Genomic DNA, 20,677 nt, shown 5'->3' with positions numbered 1-20,677 from the left:
GTATGTTATGTTAACTTGCCTTGTTGTTTTTCCATTCCTCTTACAATTCCAATTACTGTGGTATATTTAAATCATATTTCAATTGTTTTGCTAATTTTTATATACTTTTCATAGTTTTTCATAATACATGCTTTGTAAATAGTTGTACTAAATATCCTTGTCATGTTTTACCCAACGTCTCCGTAGTAACTGGACTATAAGATGCGTCATGTCTTTCAGCCCTCACCAGCCTCCTCTCACGGACGTGGGAGGGGTTGACTGATGTGAGGGTGCCCCGTCATAGCGTACCTTACACAGACTACCTTTCTATTAAAGTAGACTGTAAGATACGTCGTGTTGTTCCGCCCTCACCAGCCTCCTCTCTCAAATGTGGGAGGGGTTGACCGATGTGTGGGGGCGCACAATCGCTTGTGAGCCAAGCATCAGTCTTGAAGTATGAATCACATTAACTGAAATTATTTGTCAATAAAAGCTATCATAGTAATGAAAATTTCTACTCGCAGAGTCAAAAAGATATCTTGGAAACGAATCCCAAATTGTACAGATCCCAAAAAGCTACATGTACCATGTGACTGTAGTATGAATGTAACTGAAGTTGTAGGTCGTGAAGTGCAAAGTATGATATTATCCTGCGACACATGCAGCCCACTTCTGATACAAAATTTCAGTTATATTCATATTACAGTCACATGAAAGCTTTACAATGTCAGTTATATGATTCATATTTTAAAACCTATCCTCAGCTGCAACTGTGAATGTTGTCGTCAGATGTAGGCTACCTTCTCTCCACTCTTCACTCCTCCCCAACAACGTAAGGGGTATCCAACTACAAGTTATGGAGAATTTGTAAAAATATGGACTTATTTTATTATTTAACAGTCAGATTTATAAACCTTGGTGGAAGCAGCACAGTGTATTGTTCGAACAGAATTTATTTGATTTTTTAGAAAAGTAGAAAATCGGTCACTTCTTGCAATTGAATAAATCATGAAAACCTAAGTTTGCACCGCTGTGATGATATCATCGATTGTTTACTTATATGTAGCAAGGATTTGATAATTCACTAGTTTAATACAGTAGTATGACTTTCATTGTCAAACTACGAAATGTGGCCAACTAAAACTTTCCTAGATTAGTTGATATAACCAATATGTTGTCATATCTTGAAAAGAAGGTGTAAAATATTGTTTTTCTCATAATAATGAGAGGAAATGTGTGGTCTTACCCACACCCTCTGCCACATCTGCCCTTCCCCAAGTCCTTAAAATTTGAAGTACATTGTATTAAAGCCTCTACAGATTACTTTGTATACACAAACCTTGCAAGTTTCTAGGAGTGAAATCAGTGTTTTGGATAAAAGCAGGAGGAAACCCAAGTATCTGGGAGAAAACCTGCACTGTTTGGGAGGGTCGAACTGAGCATCACTCTAGGAATTTAAACCCAGACTGTAGATGTAAGAAGCATATGAGCTAACCACTTGGCCATCAACCCTGTCGTATGTCAGATAATGCGACTTGTAAGCTATATGTACTGAGAATCCACCATTTCATTCCAGATTGAGTAGTTCTTAGCCTCTTATTCAGACCAGTGAGTAATTTTCAGTCTGTTATTCAGACCAGTGAGTAATTCTTAGCCTTTTATTCAGACCAGCAGTGACAACATCGATGAATAATGTAATATATTAATAAATTAATTCACACGTCAAGTTATGTAAATGATCTACTGTTTTATTTTCAAAATTTTACAGAATATGTCTTGCAGTGAGATTTTGGGCACACCTGTTGTCATAATATTACAACCTCTATCAATGAACAGTTAGAAATGTATTAAACTAATCATAGACGCTCACTTGCAAATTACATGTTGCCTCTCTATTTAAGTAGAAATTTGTAATTTTACACTATAGCAACCCCTGTTCAGTTACATTGTAACAACTACAGGGTATCTAGAAATGAAAATGTAAACGCACAGAGAAATATAAACATTTTTTAAAGACAATCCCACATTTGTGCTAATATCTTATTAGCTTCATCGGGATGTACTTGAATGGAGAGTAACTTAATTCTAAAGTTCTGCTTATTACGCCGCACTAGCCGCAACTGGAATATTTTTTGAAACTTTTGCTGGATATGAAGAATATTACTGTAATCACATGTGGGTAGATGTATTTGTAGCTGTACACATATGGTACAATAAATCCATTTTTGGGCCCACACCCCAAAATCAGCACCTCAATAACGCTATTACAGTTTCACCATCTAATTAACATGTACATTGTCAAATAATTGATATTTTAAAAATTTTCAATAATGTAAAATAATACTCTATTCCCAGTTACAGCTAGTGCAGCCTTTAGTAATATGCTTAAATTCAGTGGGTAGACACATCTGATTTGAGCTCGAGAGAGCTGAGTAGGGCACTTGGAGCGGAGTGATGCAGCCACCTCGCTGGTGAGGGGACTCTGGTGTCAAGGTGCTGCCCACAGCTTTAACTTGCACAAAGTAGTACATTGTAACTGTTCAATGAAAAAGGTAGTAGTTTGTAGTTTTATGAAATACTACTCATCAAAAATTAACAATATACTGTAAAATGATTAAAAACAAACTCTCATGGAAAACAATGTAGCAATATCAATAGCTGAACAGCAAATGTAATAAAGGTTAAAATTGCTTTGCTAAAGATAAAATCAAAACCCACCCCAACCCAAGAAACAAGTCTCCACTGAAAACAAAGTCTGCACTGAAGACACAGCCCCATCCATCCCACCTTGTACTTAGGTACTCTCTGTTTGTCATCGATCATTAAATGATCATATTCATATAAAAAAACTCGACCAACATGCCATAAATTGTTTATTTTTCTTGGAGATAAAATACCACTGTTTGTGTACCTGTTGTACATTTTTTGAATGAAAAATCTACATGTGTACATGAAAATAATGTGTAATCTTTTTTATACATTAAATAAAAGTAAATTTTGACTAGCTAATGTTTTATATGTGTGTAATTCATTGTCAGAGTAGTCTATTTTTTTTTGCATTCCAGATGTACAACTATGACATGTATTCAAATTTAATTTACATAATTGTACTACAGTTTATCCATGTTAAAATATACATAGAAAAAAATCATCTACGGATACAAAATATAATGTTTTTTGAATCTATCTACAGTTCTTTTTGCTTTAATGAACAAAAGTAAATACATTTTTTTTGCCAAATCAATCATAAAATGAAGTGATATGGCCCATACACGCTCCAAGGAGGGTCTATGTATGGACAGACATATTTTATTTACAGGTTAAGTGACCCCAACAATACAGGACAGTTACATAAAGACCATTATACAATACACAAGCCAAGTTATTGTCTTTGAACAGAAAATATGAATTATATACCCAGGTCATTCTATGTCCCAACAATCTGTATGTATGTCACCAAATCTGTGGTCCTTGAAATGCGAGTCAAACCATTCCTAATTGCCATTGCTGATTTTTCATAAATTTTGCTTAAGGAAGTTTAATTATATTAAACCCCAATATTTTTCTTCATTCAGCTGGAAAATACTTGTGACCCAAGGGTTTGGCACTATTCATCTGATGACTCATCCTGACAAGGCCCCTTAGGTCACTTGAATCTCTTCAGATATAAAACTTCCATTCTTTATGTAAATGAGGGTCAGAGATCATATTGGACCTCTCTCTTCAGATGTAAAGCTTGCCCAGTCATCAAGTTCATCCACATCGGTGATAAAGAAGTCATGATGCATTTGTTGTAGTTGTTGGACTAATCTGGTGGCATAATACTGTAGTGCCTATAAAGACAAGTTAACTTCTGTCATTATTTGCTTTTGTATCAAAACAATATCAGGAATGTAATTAACTTTTGAACTTCCATGATTATAAAATTTGGTGACACTAAATATACTTTACAAGTCAGTGAAAGTAGTTGTTCACTGTTGAAAGATGAAGATATAGATGATTGTTTGTTTGTTTGCTTGTCTAGTTTAACATTGATGACTATAAACCTACCTGATAGATAAAGTTATACTGTTCTTTGGTCTGCACAGCACCAGCTCTGTCTTGTCTGATACAACTGACTGTATTGGGAACATCCACAGCTTTGTTGTCTTCTAAAGACCTCATACCAATATCTATGGCAATCACTGTACCTGTCCGACCTGTGCCAGGGCTGGTGAAATCAACAGCAAATATTAGTACTAGTTTTCATTTTAAATACAAATATCTATGGCAACCACTGTATCTGTCCGACCTGTGCCAGGGCTGGTGAAATCAACAACAAATATTAGTACTAGTTTTCATTTTAAATACAAATATCTATGGGAACCACTGTACCTGTCCGACCTGTGCCAGGGCTGGTGAAATCAACAGCAAATATTAGTACTAGTTTTCATTTTAAATACAAATATCTATGGCAATCACTGTACCTGTCAGACCTGTGCCAGGGCTGGTGAAATCATAGCACACAATATACTGTAATTAAATTACCTGCAATGTATAATAACAGGGCCGTGGTGTTCATGAATTGATTGTCTTGCATCCAGGAGAAATGACACCACAGATTCTGGATCATCTGGTACTGTGTTATGTGGCCAAGCCTTGAACCAGTGATGGGTTAGTGTCCGGCATAAATTTTTCTAACAATGAGAAATACTGTCATTAGACTAAGTTTGAAATTGAATAAGATTACAATAGACAACACACATTTCAGTCCAATACAGTGCAGTACAGTACAGTGCTGTACAGTGCAATGCAGTGCAGTACACTGTACAGTGCAATGCAGTCTGCAGTGCAGTGTGGTTCAGTTCAGTGCAGTGCAATGCAGTACAGGCAATGCAGTCCTGCACAGTGCAGTGTGGTTCAGTGCAATGCAGTGCACTGAGTACAGTACAGTACAGTACAGTACAGTGCAATGCAGTCCCGCACAGTGTAGTGTGGTTCAGCGCAATGCAGTGCAGTGCAGTACAGTACAGTACAGTGCAATGCAGTCCTGCACAGTGCAATGCAGTGCAGTGCAGTACAGTACAGTGCAATGCAGTCCCGCACAGTGCAGTGTGGTTCAGTACAATGCAGTGCAGTGCAGTACAGTACAGTACAGTACAGTACAGGCAATGCAGTCCTGCACAGTGCAGTGTGGTTCTGTGCAATGCAGTGCAGTGCAGTACAGTACAGTACAGTACAGTGTAATGTGGTTCAGTGCAATGCAATGCAGTGCAGTGCAGTCCCGCACAGTGTAATGTGGTTCAGTGCGATGCCGTGCAGTACAGTACATCATCAAGACACTGACAATAATATAATGATACTTACGTCAATATCTTTGACCATTAGTGTCGTAATTGTACAGTATTCTTTCTCATCTATAGATTGTACAGATATAAGATGATCACCATGGATATGAGTAGACTCTCTACTCTCTTTCACTGATGGCCAATACTGAAAACATTTTTTCTGGAACAAGAGAACAATGAAATGACAGTACATGCATTAGATTATTTGAGTCTTTGTCTGGTCACATGACCATCACCATGGTGATAATTACAACTAAATGTCAGCCTGTGATTCGTTGACTGTTTATGCTTTACCCACTCTTCATTACTATCCTTGATTACTATTTGACATAACACAAGGTCATGTAAGGTCATCCACTATTTTCACCAACTACAAAGCTGATAAAAGGACAGCATGATGCTTCAAATGTCAATATTTTTTTAAACAAATTCCATTGGATGAAATAGTTGCAAGCTTATATGCAGAGAGTAAATTACCACATGCATTTTCCAACATCACAAACTTTGCAGGGGATATTTTCATGTAACAAATAACATTGTCTGCTGTGTCTAGCATTAAATCAACTTTAATGATATCAAAGTTAAAAATTGATAAAATTGATTTTTTATTTTACCAGTTTAGATTCCTTGATGTCAGTCAGCATGAGTATGACTTGGCTTTGTTGTTCCCATACCATTCTCCAGAAATCATTCACTGTATTTTCCATTGGAGCTTGTGTTGCTATGTATGCCTTTCGTTGATAGTCGTATCCCTGTACAAAAATTTGATGAAAATAGTGAAAATTTTCACTCATTTGAGAATCAAGGAAAAAGGTGGTAAAATGGTTGTTGAATCCTCTTTCTACCAGGGGAGTATTTGTTTGTACACAAAAAAATATAAGTTAAGAAAAACAGGATTAATAATTGCTCTCTGTAACCAAATTTTCATTTGAATGCAGTGAATAATATGCATATTATTTGGTCTGAACTCCATTATTTTTCACTATGTTTATGATATCATATGATTTACAAAGGTTATAATACACAAGCAGTTCAAAGTTTTTAGCATTGAACTTTCGATCTGTCTTGGTCGACGATCCTCTTCAGAATGATAAGTTCCATAGTTACTGAGCTGACCACAAGCTGGCAGTGTGATTAGCCGTTTGTAGAGTTTCAGTAAAATTTGTTCCCAAAGCACTTTCTGCCATAAATGAAATGCAGTGATGTCGTACCTTGACAAAGTTAGCATTGATGTATTCAGAGTTGTCTTCACCAATTCTGTATGTTAACTGTACACGGCTATTTGACGGTGGAAGAGCATGGCTGTATCTATTCTTCTTTTCCACTCCTGGTGGAATTTCACTGGATTTTATCACTTTGTTAGGAAGACTCTAAAAAAACATTAGGATGAAATCATTTCAGTTTTAGAAATAATATCACATGTAAAATAAGATTATTATGTTTTGGAGAAAAATTTCTGTGAATACGAAAAATATTTTTATGGAAATAAAATAAACAGATTTGAGATATATAACATGTAGTTCTAATGCTTGATTAAGTTTATGTAATATATTGTCAGATAGGAATTTGTGTATCTAAAATGGTTTACTTTGGATTGATGGATATAAAATCAAATCGAAATTAGATTTCAGATATATAACATTTAGTCCTAAATTCATAATTCATGAATCGTATAATAGATTTTTAGAGATAACTTTTTGTGTATATTAACATGTTTTACTTTGGACTGTTTTGTTTTCTTCTCTAAATGTTTCTGTTGTTATGTCAAGTTTGTTTAGCTTTACTTTCTTTCCCTTGGTTGACTTTGTAATTGTTCTTTCTTTTTGGTTATGAAATTTAAAAAAAAAAATTTAAAAAAACAAAAAAAAACATGTTTTACTTTGGAAGTGAACAAGGGTGAATTCTTTTCTGGTATAAATATACAGCATGTAGTCGTAAATTCAAACCTAAGTGTAATGTTTTTGAGAAATAGTTGTGTGTATACTATTTGCTAATTTATACTTACAGCAAATTCTTCCTCTATAGCTTCTGTGTATGTATAGAATTTAGACAATGCATCAACTGTCAATGAATGTGACGGTAGGACCTACACAAGAAATGCAAAATAAAAGTTGTAAATATTTTTATCCACATGCGTAGATTTTATTATGTTTTTGTCTGACATTAGGTTGTTTAGGAGTCCATTAGATCTGAACTCTGTGAACTACTGTTAAAGTCGTTTTTATAAGCCATGTCTTATGTTACAGTGTTGCAAAACATGTAAACAAAACATTAGTTTGGACAGGGGTGTCTCATAATGTGTAGTTTTCAATGTTCCAAGTAGGTGGAGTACTATGAACCATCTACATGTACTGACAATAGGGGACTTCATTCCCTAAATGTAGGCCACAGGTCATGTACGTCTTTTAATAAACGATTACCTTTGACTGTAACTGGTTCTAAGAAAATGGACATCTGTGTAAAATGACTTGCAAATCTCCCCCAGCAAAGATGACTTTCTGACCTGCTCTCATTTGGTCACAATTTGAATGGTTAAAGCTGAATGAGGTCACAGGCCCCACGGAATACAGTCCAGATGGCTTACATATGACTCTCACATCTACTGACCTGACCTGAAAACTTCAAAGTTTTTGACATCTGTTGTAAATTTTGAAAGATGAGGATTAATTTCTGAACTTTGCCATGTGACTTCCTGTGGTTCAAATGTTGATATTCAGAGTCAACACCAATTATCTACTTGAATGTATGAATCTTTCAGATATTTGTTGACAATTTTCAGTAGTATTTGACCACCTTGAAGATTTGATGGATACATCTAATTTAAAGTTCAGTACTTTGACTTTGATTAATGCTCAAAATTATGTAATGAAAATGAGGCCTATGATAGGATGTAATTTTGAAGCATTCATCCTTAATTGACACCAGATATCATATTTATTTGAATCAAATGTAATAACATCTGTTTTGGTAATATACCCCAGATTTACATAACGAAAAACATGGTGTATGTCTATTTTGTACCATGTTCTAACTGTAGCCGTGGTAACCTGATAGCATGACACGTCTGCATTCTTCACATAGCGATGGACTCAACCATTGCATTGACAGGAAAGATGGGATGCTATTTCAGAGGGCCGTCATGAGGTCAGAGAGAAGTAAATATTCAAAAAAACAAGTTTACTGAGTTTGATCATATCTCCATTCAAGAGTCACTTTTCTTAAATATCATGTTAAAGAATACTTTATTTCACTTTTTATCTGCATTTCCTTATTCCTAAACAATTTTTTCTATCTCCTGTTACATTGTAAATTTGGTGTCAAGCCGTTCCTACATCAAAACATATCTAAATTAAGAATACTGCTGTCAGTAAAATGTGATATGTATTTATGCAACTAATTTAAAATTTGTAAGAAATGTTAAAAATGTAGGCTGAACGTCATAGTGTTCTGGTTGAACAAGTCTATGAATAGAGGAAACCAAAGATCATGCAAGATATGCAACCGTTAGACTTGAAGGACAAAGTAAAAGTGAAGTGTGGTATATAAAACAAATTGAAGCTCTTTTTCTTCATCAGATGTTACTCAGATTTAGATGGACACAGGTCCCAGTCATGTTGATTTTATGTATATACAGACACAGAAGTCGGTCAAAATGAAACCATGAAATATGAGAAGCTTATAAGTCATTGGTTTTGTAAACTATGTGAACAATCAAAATAAGTAACAAACAGATGTAAAGTTCATATAAGATCACTACATATATTTTCAAAACAATGAAGCCCCAGTAGCTGCAACTTTTTTTCAGATATTTTTGTTATTTTTGCAATTGGAAAATACAAAAGCTTTATTGTTGAACTGAAGTGGTTCAATCCATGGCTGATTTTATTACATGTCTATTAGGACTATATTAGTTGGTATTATTGGGGTATCATGTTTTTTCTACAAACCCTACTATCCTATGGTGATGGTGGTTCGTCTAGCTCGAAATATAATGCAAGTCAATGAAAGACTAACAGTGACAAGTGAAAAGTGTGAAATTATAAGTGTTATCTTTTTTCTACAAACCCTACTATCCCACCTGTGGTGATGGTGCTTCATCTAACTCCATAGCATAGTTCACTGCTGCCAGTATGGACCGTGATATTCTCTTAGATGCTTTGCTGTTACCATTCTGTACAACCATTGGTGTGAGCAGTACAGTGTCTTTATCATAGTCATTACACGATACAACCAAACTTTCAGCACCACTACCATACATCACTTGCATTTCTTTCTGTTTTACTCTCCGTCGTCTTCTTCGTACCTGACAAACCAAATCAATCATAAATGCAATTAAATTGTGGAATATTATCACAACGAATACACCTCTTTTTCATTTGCTTTTTTTGGTTAGGATGTACTTCTTTTGAAATCAAACCATGGTGAAAATACTTTTTACTAACACTTCCTAAGTACCCTGTTTTAAAATAATCATAAATTCATGAAAGATCTCTGTAAAATAGTTGAAAACTTTTTTCAGTGAAAATTTAAACCCTTAGAACCAAGTTTTCTGTACTACCAAACCATCAGTATTAATAGTACATATTTTATTAATAATTTTCAGATGACAAACTATAACTGTCAATCCTCTACTAATTTTATCTTTTTAGGAAAACACAAAAAAACAACTTATTTATCTAATAAAGCACAGTGTCACGTTTATTTATTCGTAATTAATTACGAAAATTGTAAAAATTTAAAGGACTTTGAAATCTTAATTTAAGAGTTGTGAAACTGATATATCAATGCTGTTAGTACATACCCTGTGGACTCCAGAGAAAATACAGAATAACAAACATAAACCAACAACACCAACACCAATGGTCCATCCTATAAAATGTGGGGGTTTATTTCGCTTAGCAGGTTGGTCTGTTGTTGGTCTCACATCACCATTGATGGACGCCTGCAACAGCTGAAAAAAAAATAACGTTCTTGTCAATTTGTAGATTTCCAAATATGGCATCAGAGCATTCTTGTATTTCTCTACAAACTATTGACATAATCGACTTACAATAACGAATTATTTACAACTTACTTATGGTAGTTGTTCATTCTTACATGTTGCTCAAAAACACTTGTTACTCACGTCCACTTGAGTTTTGTTTGTCAGGCGTTAAGAATAGATTATTTAAAATTGAAGACCTGGTTCTTTAACAAATTATACATGGTCTCACCATTCAATATTTCTGAACACAAGAATGTTCTGGAATTTGGCACCCTATAACATTATTTGATTTAATAATCAGTGAATTTATTCATTTTAAATCAAAACACTTTTTCCACTCTTGCAAAAAAGTAACAAATTGAGAACACTTTGAGATAACTTTGATTATATATGACTTGACACTAGACAGAAGATTTCCTGTCAACATAGGACAAACGAATACATTTTTTCTTAACATGTATTTTTCAAACTTTTATCCAAACCAAAAATGCTTCAATTTTTTTTTCCTTTATAGTTCATAAATCATAAATAAAATTGCTTAAAGCAATATTGGGAAATAACAACATTTATAATGAACATTAAATTTCTGAATCCAAAATAATCTAAAACTTCTTGAACTTAACTATCAGATAGTGTACAATCTATGAGTGCTGTCTTTCCACAATGAAAATTCATCTTTGTCCAATGAAATTTGATCTTTGAAAATAATTTGTACAGAATTTCTAAAATACTGCACTTCATTTATTTTAATACAATCATGTTTATGTTTTTCTGAAGTCAATACTACTTCCTGTTAATTTTCATGTGTTTTCATCATCATTATTTATATAGTGCTGTAACAAGACCTCAGATCTGCACTTGGAAGGATGCCAAACAAAAGCGCAATACTACTGCATGGTACAGCAATCCCTAAAGAGCAGTTTTGGCACTATGCGACCTGTGGTTACTTTATAATGTAAAGTTAGCACAATTGAAGGGTCTACCACCTAGACTACATAAAAAACATGTGAAATGTGTAATTTTTGTAGTTAACATACTGTTTATCTTCATCTTAGCTGTGTATCTGTGTTTAGTCAAAGAGCTCTGAGATATAGTGTAGTGCATTTTTTGAAGAAACTGAATTATCATTATTACCTGGTTGCCATATGAACCAAGGTCAAAGTTATTGTCCTCAATGGCATATCCCACTTGTATAGTCAGTGTCTTGTCATATACATCCTTCATGGTGAAATATAAATCAATGTAGATTTCACTACTCCGCTCTGACCTTTGCCCTTCAACATTTGACCCAGACCCATTGCAGTATCTGTCATCATTGAGGAGAACAACATTGAACTTTGCTTTGAGATTTGAAACTCCTTCAGCTATTCTCACAAGTCTATTCTTGAAGTCTTCTCTGACTGGACAAAACTCAGGCCATGTCATAGCCATAATCAGTTTGATATAGATTTCTGGATAGCTTGGTTTTGTTGGTTTTACAGGTGGTGGCTTTTTCTCTGTTACAGTTGGTTTGAAAGTTGTGCCTTTTGGCTTAGCTTTGGTATTACTGGTTGGTTTATATTTTGGTGGTTTTGTCGGCTGAGGTTTGGTTTGTACATGAACTCCTGGCTCAGTGACAATAGATGACTCAGTAGTTGATCTAGAGGAAGGTTGAGTAGACAACGTCACAATTCCTGAACTTGAAGCAGATGGACTTATCGTGGAGAAGATAACAACACTTGTCATTACAGAAGACTTTACTTTACTATTGGAAATAACTTCACTTGGTTGTAATACTGCAGTTGGTGATGTCTTCTGTTTATTCATTGAGGAACTTGCAAGGAACTGACTTGGCGAGGTGATGACAATTTCTGATTGGACAGGTGAAGTCACATGACTAGAGGATTTAGACGACACTGCTTTTGATTTTTTACCCTTGGTTACTGTGACAACTGATGGAGTAGGTTGTGGGTTGGCAGATTTCAAAACTTGTTTTGTTTGATGTGATGGTTTGATTGTTGAGTGAATGCTTGTAGTTGATTGGACTTTCTCCTTACTTTGCTTTGGTTCTTTCCCTACTACTGATTCTTTGTCAGAAGTTACCGTAGTTTGAACTATAACTGGTACCATGGTAACTGTTTCTGCAACAGCATTTATACTACTACTGTAGGAATTTAAGGAAGGGAAACTTGGCAAAGGAAGAGTTTTTACAATTTCATTCTTGCTACTTGCAAGGCTTGGCATCTCAGAAATGATTGGTGTTGGCAATAGTGCAATGTTTTCTGATGAAATATCCATGCTTTTTAAGCTTGGTACAAGTTTGTCCTTTGGTACATGAACCATAACTGTTGACACACCAACTAACACTGAACTTGTCAATTCTACACCTGTTGCTATAATTACATGCTGATGTTTTGAACCAATACTTTTAGTAGGGTTGTACACCCCAGTTTCGCCAGCACTGATGCTACTCAGTGTTTCCATGACAACAGATGGGCCAATGTTTGAAAATGTTTCTGATTGATGATGAGATTTCAAGTGGATCTGAATGTTTGAAACCTCAGGTGTTGGTGAAGTTATCAATGTAGCGTGTGTATTAAGTACAACTTTTGGTTCCTTTGGAATATGCACATTGGATGGAGTCACATGAAAGGTATTTCTGATATTTTCACTGGTAATAACCTGTACCACCTCCTTTGCTGACTTATCAGGTACATGTATACTTGGTGTGGGAGTAATTTCCGTCCTGGTTATGAGCATCACATCCTGTGCAGAAGTAGAGATTATAGAATCCAAGATGGCGGAACTTGGTTTTGTCACTTGCTTATGCTGACTAAAGCCGATGGTTTCACTGGAAATAGTCTGTAACACCTTTGCCGATTTATCAGGTACTTGTATACTTGGTGTGGGAGTAATTTCCGTCCTGGTTGGGAGAATAACTTTACTTTGTGTTCCAAAGTCAGTTGATAGCTGTTGTGTGACATCGACATTCTCCCTACTCCCTAGGTGTGGCTTGATGCCTTTAGCTGTTCTTGTAGCAAACAACTGTGGAGTTATGACTAAATTTGTCTGTAAAGTAGTAGGTATAATCCTACTTGAGGGAATTTCTTTAATTGGAATTTTACCTGAAATCTGAGATTCTGTCCAACGTGAAGTAACTTGTGATGGTAGAAGTTCTGCAGCTGTCGATATGGCAGTTTGTTTCACTTCTTTTTTTGTTTGCAAACTGTGATTTTGATCTGATGGAATTGTACTAAGCTGTACAGTTGTGTGTACTGAAGTTGTCACCCCTGACGATTCATAAGTTCTAGTCCGAGTTTTACTTCCATTCGCTTTGTCCTGTGTACCCAAGGTTGGATGAAGTTGAATGGATGCTGATGGAACAAATGTAGTCTTCTTTGCAAGATGTGCACTAGAAGACAGAACCCAAACTGAACTTGGATTTGTGACACTACCATCTTTTTTATCATGAATGTCTATGGATTCAGACTGTTGTATCCGTAGTGTTGGTTGTATTTGGGTCCTTGACATGCTGGCCTTCTGGACAGGATGGCTTTGAGATATGGTTGGTTCCACATCAGTATTCCCAGCACCTTTTTCTTTATTAATCCCTCCACCTTTCCATCCCTCTCCAGACCCTGGTATTTGAAAAGAAACAAATATGGAATTAAATATTAAAATTAGTCTATATGCTTGATAAATACTGAATGAACAAGTTACATTTTGTAACTGCTTTACTTTCAAAATGATTTTTTAAATTTATTTTTCAAATTGAATATATCATTTGGTGACTTGGCTACATAAATCATTTCAATACCAGCAAAATATATCGTATTTGTTTAAATTTCTCATCTTATGCAAACTCTGTCATCTAAGAATTTGTAGAAGACCCTGAACATTTTAAAGATGCACTAGCTGCAATTGGAGTATTATTTTTCCAATCAGAAAACCAACAATTCATTCAGCAGCAGGTTGAAATCATTACCACTTTGTGGTATTGATTGTTGGGTGTGGGCCCAAACTCAATTTGATTCAATTTATTTTGCCATAGTTATGTGCACAAGTGAACAAATACATTTTACCCACAGGTGATTCAATACTGTTCATAGTGTACTTTATTATCAGTAAGTCATTATATCTAACAAACAGTTTCAAAAAGAACGTTCCCATTGCAACTAGTGAAGCTTTAGGCCCATGTTTTTCATTTTAAGAAAATATACATCAGCTTTTTGTTCATCATGTTTCATGTGTATAATGATAGAAATCTGAATCAATTTGTTACTGTTCATTTGATCAGTTGCTAGTAGCATATCCCAGAAGATAGGTTATGTTGCTTGAATCTAACCTTGACCTTTGACCTTTAACCTTACAAGGTTTACAAATAACCCATTTGACATACAGAAGTTTAATCTCAACTTACTACTCCAGGGAACACATAATGTTTACATTTTTACTGTTCATGATAAATGCCTGGCAGCTGTTTTGGAAAGCCACCCCCAAACCATAACAACATTAACCAGTCAGACTGAAAAGGCTAAGTCAACTTTGCTCTCTCTACACATAAATTCAAAGCTTTCAATCATTCAGTTCACACCAATAAATATTCAATGATTTTTCTCATTAACTTCAAAACTTTACAGTACATAGTAATTGTTCTTTTAATATCTAAAACTGTATTCTGACAAGGAGTCATACCAAATGAATTAAAAAGAAAATTGGAGACATCGAAAATATAATTTATCAATTAGAGATTTTGATATCTGTCAAAAATTGCAACATGTATTTTGGATGCACTTTCTGTTCATAGTAGAGTCAGTCTGTCATACATGACCATGGCACCATGGCCATGGTAATCTTGTCAATATGTTACAAAAGAGACTGGTAACTGAAAGAACATACAGTGAATGATCTGAGGCCTAAGAATACTCTTTACATGCCAGGTGAGTACCTTTAACTTTTGTGGATGACTCACAATAGAAAAGGGGTTCGGAAAACAGCAGTAATAGAAATGACAATACAAGCAAGTAGTAGGATACACTGGGAACTCTGTTCTTTATATGCACGTGCACTCCAACTTGTAACTGAAACTTACATCACACAAGAAATTTTGATTTGATCATCTGCCTTATCGGCGGGTTGCATGCTGATTGGTTGATTATGTATGACGTATGACTATATAATGAGTTCATCAGAAACAGCAACAATGTTAACAACAACATATATAACACAAAATATGAATCAATAAATGTAATTCACGACAACTTTGGACACTTGGACAATACTCCTATAAATGGTGATTAGCCTCAGATTATGCACTAGATTACAAAATGAGACTGAATATTCTCTTCACATACCAGATGGGTATCTTTAACTTTGAATACTTGGACAATACTCCTCATTAATATATATGAATGGTGATTAGCCTCAGATTATGTACTGGGTTACAAAATGAGACTGAATATTCTCTTTAAAGGCCTGGTGAGTATCTTTAACTTTGAATACTTGGACACTACTCAACATACATGAATGGTGATTAGCCTCAGATTATACACTGGATTACAAAGTGCACAAAGTGAGCCTGAATATTCTCTTTGCATGCCAGGTGAGTATACTATTAAGTCATTATTAACATATATGAATGGTGATTAGCCTCAGATTGTATTTTAGGTATTCAGAACTTCTAGGCTGTAAGCAATTCATTTCAAAGAAAATACTGTGTGGTGTGGTTTGGAGTAATTGCTTGAAAGTATTGAGTTTGAGATTTTGACTGTAGCAGCCTCCAGACTGAAAAATACAATACTTTATAAGTACAAAGGGAAGGCAAACTGTATGTCATAAACCACATCCTCTTCTATGGCACTGTCCAAGACACACCATCAGCAGAAAAATAGTACTCGGGCTTGTGAGAATGGGCAAACTGTTGGCATTTGTACATGTTTGTATAAATACATCTTGAAAGTGACTAGTAAAATGTCATGACATTTACTAGACTGAACATGATTTATGTAAATCTCCTAATTCACCCACTCCTTACAGATATCTCATTTCAAGACTTAGCAAAGAAAAAACATCATGTGATTATCACCAAGATGTGATGAAAGAGAACTGTTATAGGTCATGAGAACATTTACAGGAGCAGGACAAGGGCAAGAAACTTTTCAACTGACTTCATATGAATTTCATTACATCACATATCAAATTCTAATTTACTAAAAGAAAATGCCTGAAAAAATGAAAATGAGTTGTCATTCTAGATAACTTTTTAAAATAAAAATGTACAGTTAAATGGCTAAATGAACTGATAGCTGTTACTCGAACAACATTTTGTTAAATGTTATAATTCTCTACTGATATCACAGTATTTTATGTATTAAATCCACCTAGTAATCAAATCCTAACAGCATCCCATGATTTTACAGGTTGTCATCCCCCCCCCCCCATACTATTACAATGGGTTCTGTCCATCCGTAATGCATCATATCTCAGACATGCAATATCCAATTTCTATCAAACCTGGCACAAAGGTGGCATGTGCACATCAATTTGTTTTTTGATATAATGCAAATTTGACCGAATGGCAGCCATATTTGTAGTTAAAAATCAATATTTACTGCATAACTCAAAAACTATAATACACACTTTATTTGAGTATCTACCCCATATTATCAGTTGCAAGCTATCTTTGATGACTTTGACCTCTGACCTTGACCTTCAGGGTCAGTTGTCAAAATCAAGCCAATTTCTGCCTATCACAGACAGATTGCAGTGTTCACATACATATTGCCAAATTCTTTTAAATCATGTTTACATTGTAAATTACAGGTAATATTGAAGAAAGGACCCTTATCAAATGAGTAGATCTATTCTTCATCTACAGTAGACAAAAGGCCTTCGAGGTATACACAAGCATTATTTTTGGAGCTCATATCACTTTCACTGAATGGCAGCCATATTTGTAGTTAAAAATCATTATTTACTGGATAACTCAAAAACTGTAATGCACAGACACTCCATTCAAGTCTCTACCCCATATTATCAGATATGAACTATATTTGGAGACCTTGACCTTTGACCTTCAGAGCTAATTATAAAAATCAATCCAATCCCTGCCTACCACAGACACATTGTAGTGTTTACATATTGCCAATTTCTTTTTAATCATGTTTACAAGTAATATTGAAGAAAGTTCATACACAAGCATTAGTTTTGGTACTCATGTAATTTTTACCCATATTTATAGTAAACAATCGATGTATTTAATATTGTGTAACTAAGCAATCATTGACTTTATTCATAGACCATCAAAATTAAGCTACTTTGCAGCAATTACGTTTGGCAAATGTCTTTTAGATCACGTCTATATATAATGCAAAACCAGATAAACACACATGTATTAGTTTTAGTGGTCATATCACATTTTACTCAATGGCAGCTATACTTGTAGTGAACAATCATGATTTACCAATTAACTCATCTTGCCAGGTTTAAACTAAGTCTTTCTTTTATAGACATTGACCTTTGACCTAGATGTGGATCTTCAGGTTCAGTTACTGAAATTCTGCAATTCCCTTCATTATCACAGACACTTTGTAGTATTTATTTGTTGCCACCAATTTCATGTCTCCATTCAGTCCCATTGAAGGAAGGGGGGCGCTATGTCATCTATGAAGACTTGTTGACATTAAACTATTAAATGGTTCACACCATATATTTATTATTTGGACATCCAGCAAGTATCATATCAACTCTAAGAAGACAATTGTGCTGGGGGGGGGGGGGGGGGGGGATTTCCAGTTAAAGTTTGGCCAAAGTTTCTCTATACAGAGACTGTGGTGTGGAGTGGTATGGTGTAATTTTCAACAGGAAAACCAGAAAGAGCAAAAATTAACAGCTGTTGAGAGTGTAAACAAAATCAGCAGAATTAGGAACTCTTATCAAAATGAAGCTGCTGAATAAGACAACATATATTATCATACTTCAACAGAACCCCATGGCACACCAGTGCTGTAAATGTGTTGTACTTGGGGTATTGGCAGAGTGCTTGCAGTATTCTCTGCAGTCGTACTTTCACAGGTGTAGCAAGTGAAAGTGCAGTAGTACTGTACTGCACTAAACACTGCAAGTACTAGTGCAAATACCCCTGAGTATAAACCACACTGGAAGTCATGTGACATATGTTTATGTTTATCCAAACAGCAAATTTCCATACAAATCATACTGTGTGATTGTGTACAATGAATAATTGTGCCCTCATTTGCATATCATTTGCAAGCAGGTATGCAATAATTTTTTTTGGTATTGCACTGTTATGCAAACACCTAGTAGTATGTCTGCGCACCAGTGCAAGTAATCTCTGGAACATATGTAAGGTTTGTATTTTTACAACTAAAGATAATGGGAAGTAAACATGGTTTTAGACATCCTCAATTATTGAATATTAAACATTTACTATAGTATTACTTCCTCCACAAGCTAACATTCATCTTCATTAACTAACACCATTGACACTCTGTGTTAAAACAGACTCAATTAACATGTAAAGAAAACTCAACACATGACGTGTTAAACTTTATCTTGACATTAGAAACTCGCAGTATATTATCAAACATTGTGGTAATTTTGGTAGGATTAACTTTCGCCACGCACACAAACAACATAATCTTACTCTCTAGACGTGTAAACTTCTGTCAAGAAAATGTCGTCAACTGAGACTGTAGTGTTATCAAGACGTAGGTTGACCCTTTGACAGTGGTAGAATCTATCATGGAACTGTTACTACGAGAGAACTGTAAACATCATCTCAACCTAGCTCCTGGGTTTTACACGGTCTATACTACAGTCGATGTTTTGGTTACAACATCTCCAACGCAATAGATTCTCTGTAGTAGTCTGAGAATAGATTAACTTGGAAACTAGAACGGAGATTGAGAAGCGTTGTGACTGACTAAATACTTGTTTCACAAATTAAATCATGTAATACCGTAAATATGACTTGTGACGGTAGCAGATGAGCATTTTAACCAAATTTGTTGAGACAATTCAACTACAAATCTGTGTTGAAAGTTTTATCATATCTTGAGCTAATTACTAAATTTACCTTGAACCAAATTACAGCCGACCGCCAGCATCGCCATCCATATCAAAATTGCCTTGAACATTGGATAGTGTACACCGTCCATTATGGAAGTGTTCACAGTCATGGAAAAACGCCCACTGTGGAAGTAGTCGTTCACTGGCACGAAGGTCTTCTACCCTGGGACGTCGTTGGACTCATATCATTCCCACTCTTGACATGTTAGAGTTAACACCCATGATTTCTTAGAAACTCCGGCTATGTTCCGGTTCGTCGTCGTTACAACATTTACTTTCTCCTCTGACTCGACGAGACAGTCCACCCACTTTTATCTGTAAAATAGATGACACGATCAGTTGTGAAATAAGACACCGTGCACTCATATACAACGACTCGTCATCTCTGAAAACTAATCTCTGTAATTAATTTCGTTTTGTTGACTTAAAGGGTCCGATTGGACACCCCTAGGTTAATAATGACTATCTGCTGAAAGTTTTGTTCTTGAATGTTGAATATTCGTAATTTGGACGCCGTGGTTCACATTTTAACAGTTTACCAACCATCCTGACAGACCATAAAGTCAATTGCATTTCATTCGATCTCCGTGACATATGTATGGATCAGCAAATACGTGTATTTAAGATAAATTACATACGAGACGATATATGGAGTAAAACTGGAACACAGACTTACATGCATTTCGTGTTAGCCCAGAGTTCGGCCTCACAACCTCACTCAAAACAGGTGAAATAGATGCTTACAGCTCCAAGGTCAAAAAGCCAAGGGTCCCGAATTTTCGTTATAGTAATTAAATTACAATAAGTCACGCATAGTAAATGAGCGTCCAAACGTAAAAATAGGCATAATTATGAGCGTCCTGGAGCATGAAACAAAAGAACACTATACCTTGAATCACTTCTGTAGACATACAAGACAGTATCTATTGTCTTGACACCTATGTCATGATCAACTAGTGCAATAAAAGATATTCATTTCTTTAACTAGGTGTTTAGCGACATGTATACACAGCGTCATGTGTAACCCCAAACACAGTAATTACAAAATTGTTCTTTCTCCTCCAAGGCTTGTCCCAAGTATATATTAAAATACCGTACAACCTATGGTCCTAAATGTCTTAAACTATTGTTGATCCAGCCCCATTACAATAACAGGGGCAGACAAGCTACGTCTTTTTGATTCCTTGTTCATTTATATGTATAAAAACTGAGCATAATAGTTTTCAACTAATTATATTTCTTCAAATATAATCTCAAGTCCCATGTAAAATGCAATAAGATTATAATCATATGATTTTACATCGCATCACTCGATCTA

General features: G+C 35.2%; 1 protein-coding gene across 1 annotated transcript; it reads right to left on the bottom strand.

Moving 5' to 3' along the window:
- Positions 1–2,369: 2,369 nt before the first annotated feature.
- Positions 2,370–14,376, bottom strand: LOC144443060 (uncharacterized). The gene is made up of 11 exons (XM_078132433.1): positions 14,352–14,376; positions 11,425–13,907; positions 10,108–10,257; positions 9,385–9,609; positions 7,312–7,392; positions 6,518–6,676; positions 5,921–6,058; positions 5,326–5,466; positions 4,507–4,655; positions 4,030–4,189; positions 2,370–3,812 (listed from the first exon to the last, which is right to left on the bottom strand). Exons 1-11 carry the CDS (start codon positions 14,374–14,376, stop codon positions 3,684–3,686), a joined length of 3,840 nt encoding a protein of 1,279 aa, XP_077988559.1. The 3' UTR covers positions 2,370–3,683.
- Between the last annotated feature and the right edge of the window lie 6,301 nt (positions 14,377–20,677).

The sequence above is a fragment of the Glandiceps talaboti genome, chromosome 12 (assembly GCF_964340395.1).
Source record: "Glandiceps talaboti chromosome 12, keGlaTala1.1, whole genome shotgun sequence".
NCBI lineage: Eukaryota > Metazoa > Hemichordata > Enteropneusta > Spengelidae > Glandiceps > Glandiceps talaboti.
The sequence above is the reverse complement of the archived record's forward strand: the minus strand, read 5'-3'. Positions and strand labels throughout refer to the sequence as shown.

What these genes read in the sequence shown, in the direction of transcription:
- LOC144443060 (XM_078132433.1), bottom strand. Translation starts at nt 14,376, where the DNA reads ATGAACAGTATTGAATCACCTGTGG. An exon ending in TTGGTTCATATGGCAACCAG is followed by an intron (nt 10,258 to 11,424) that starts GTAATAATGATA and finishes TTTTTTTTTCAG; the next exon opens with CTGTTGCAGGCGTCCATCAA. An exon ending in CTATAGAGGAAGAATTTGCT is followed by an intron (nt 6,677 to 7,311) that starts GTAAGTATAAAT and finishes ATGTTTTTTTAG; the next exon opens with AGTCTTCCTAACAAAGTGAT.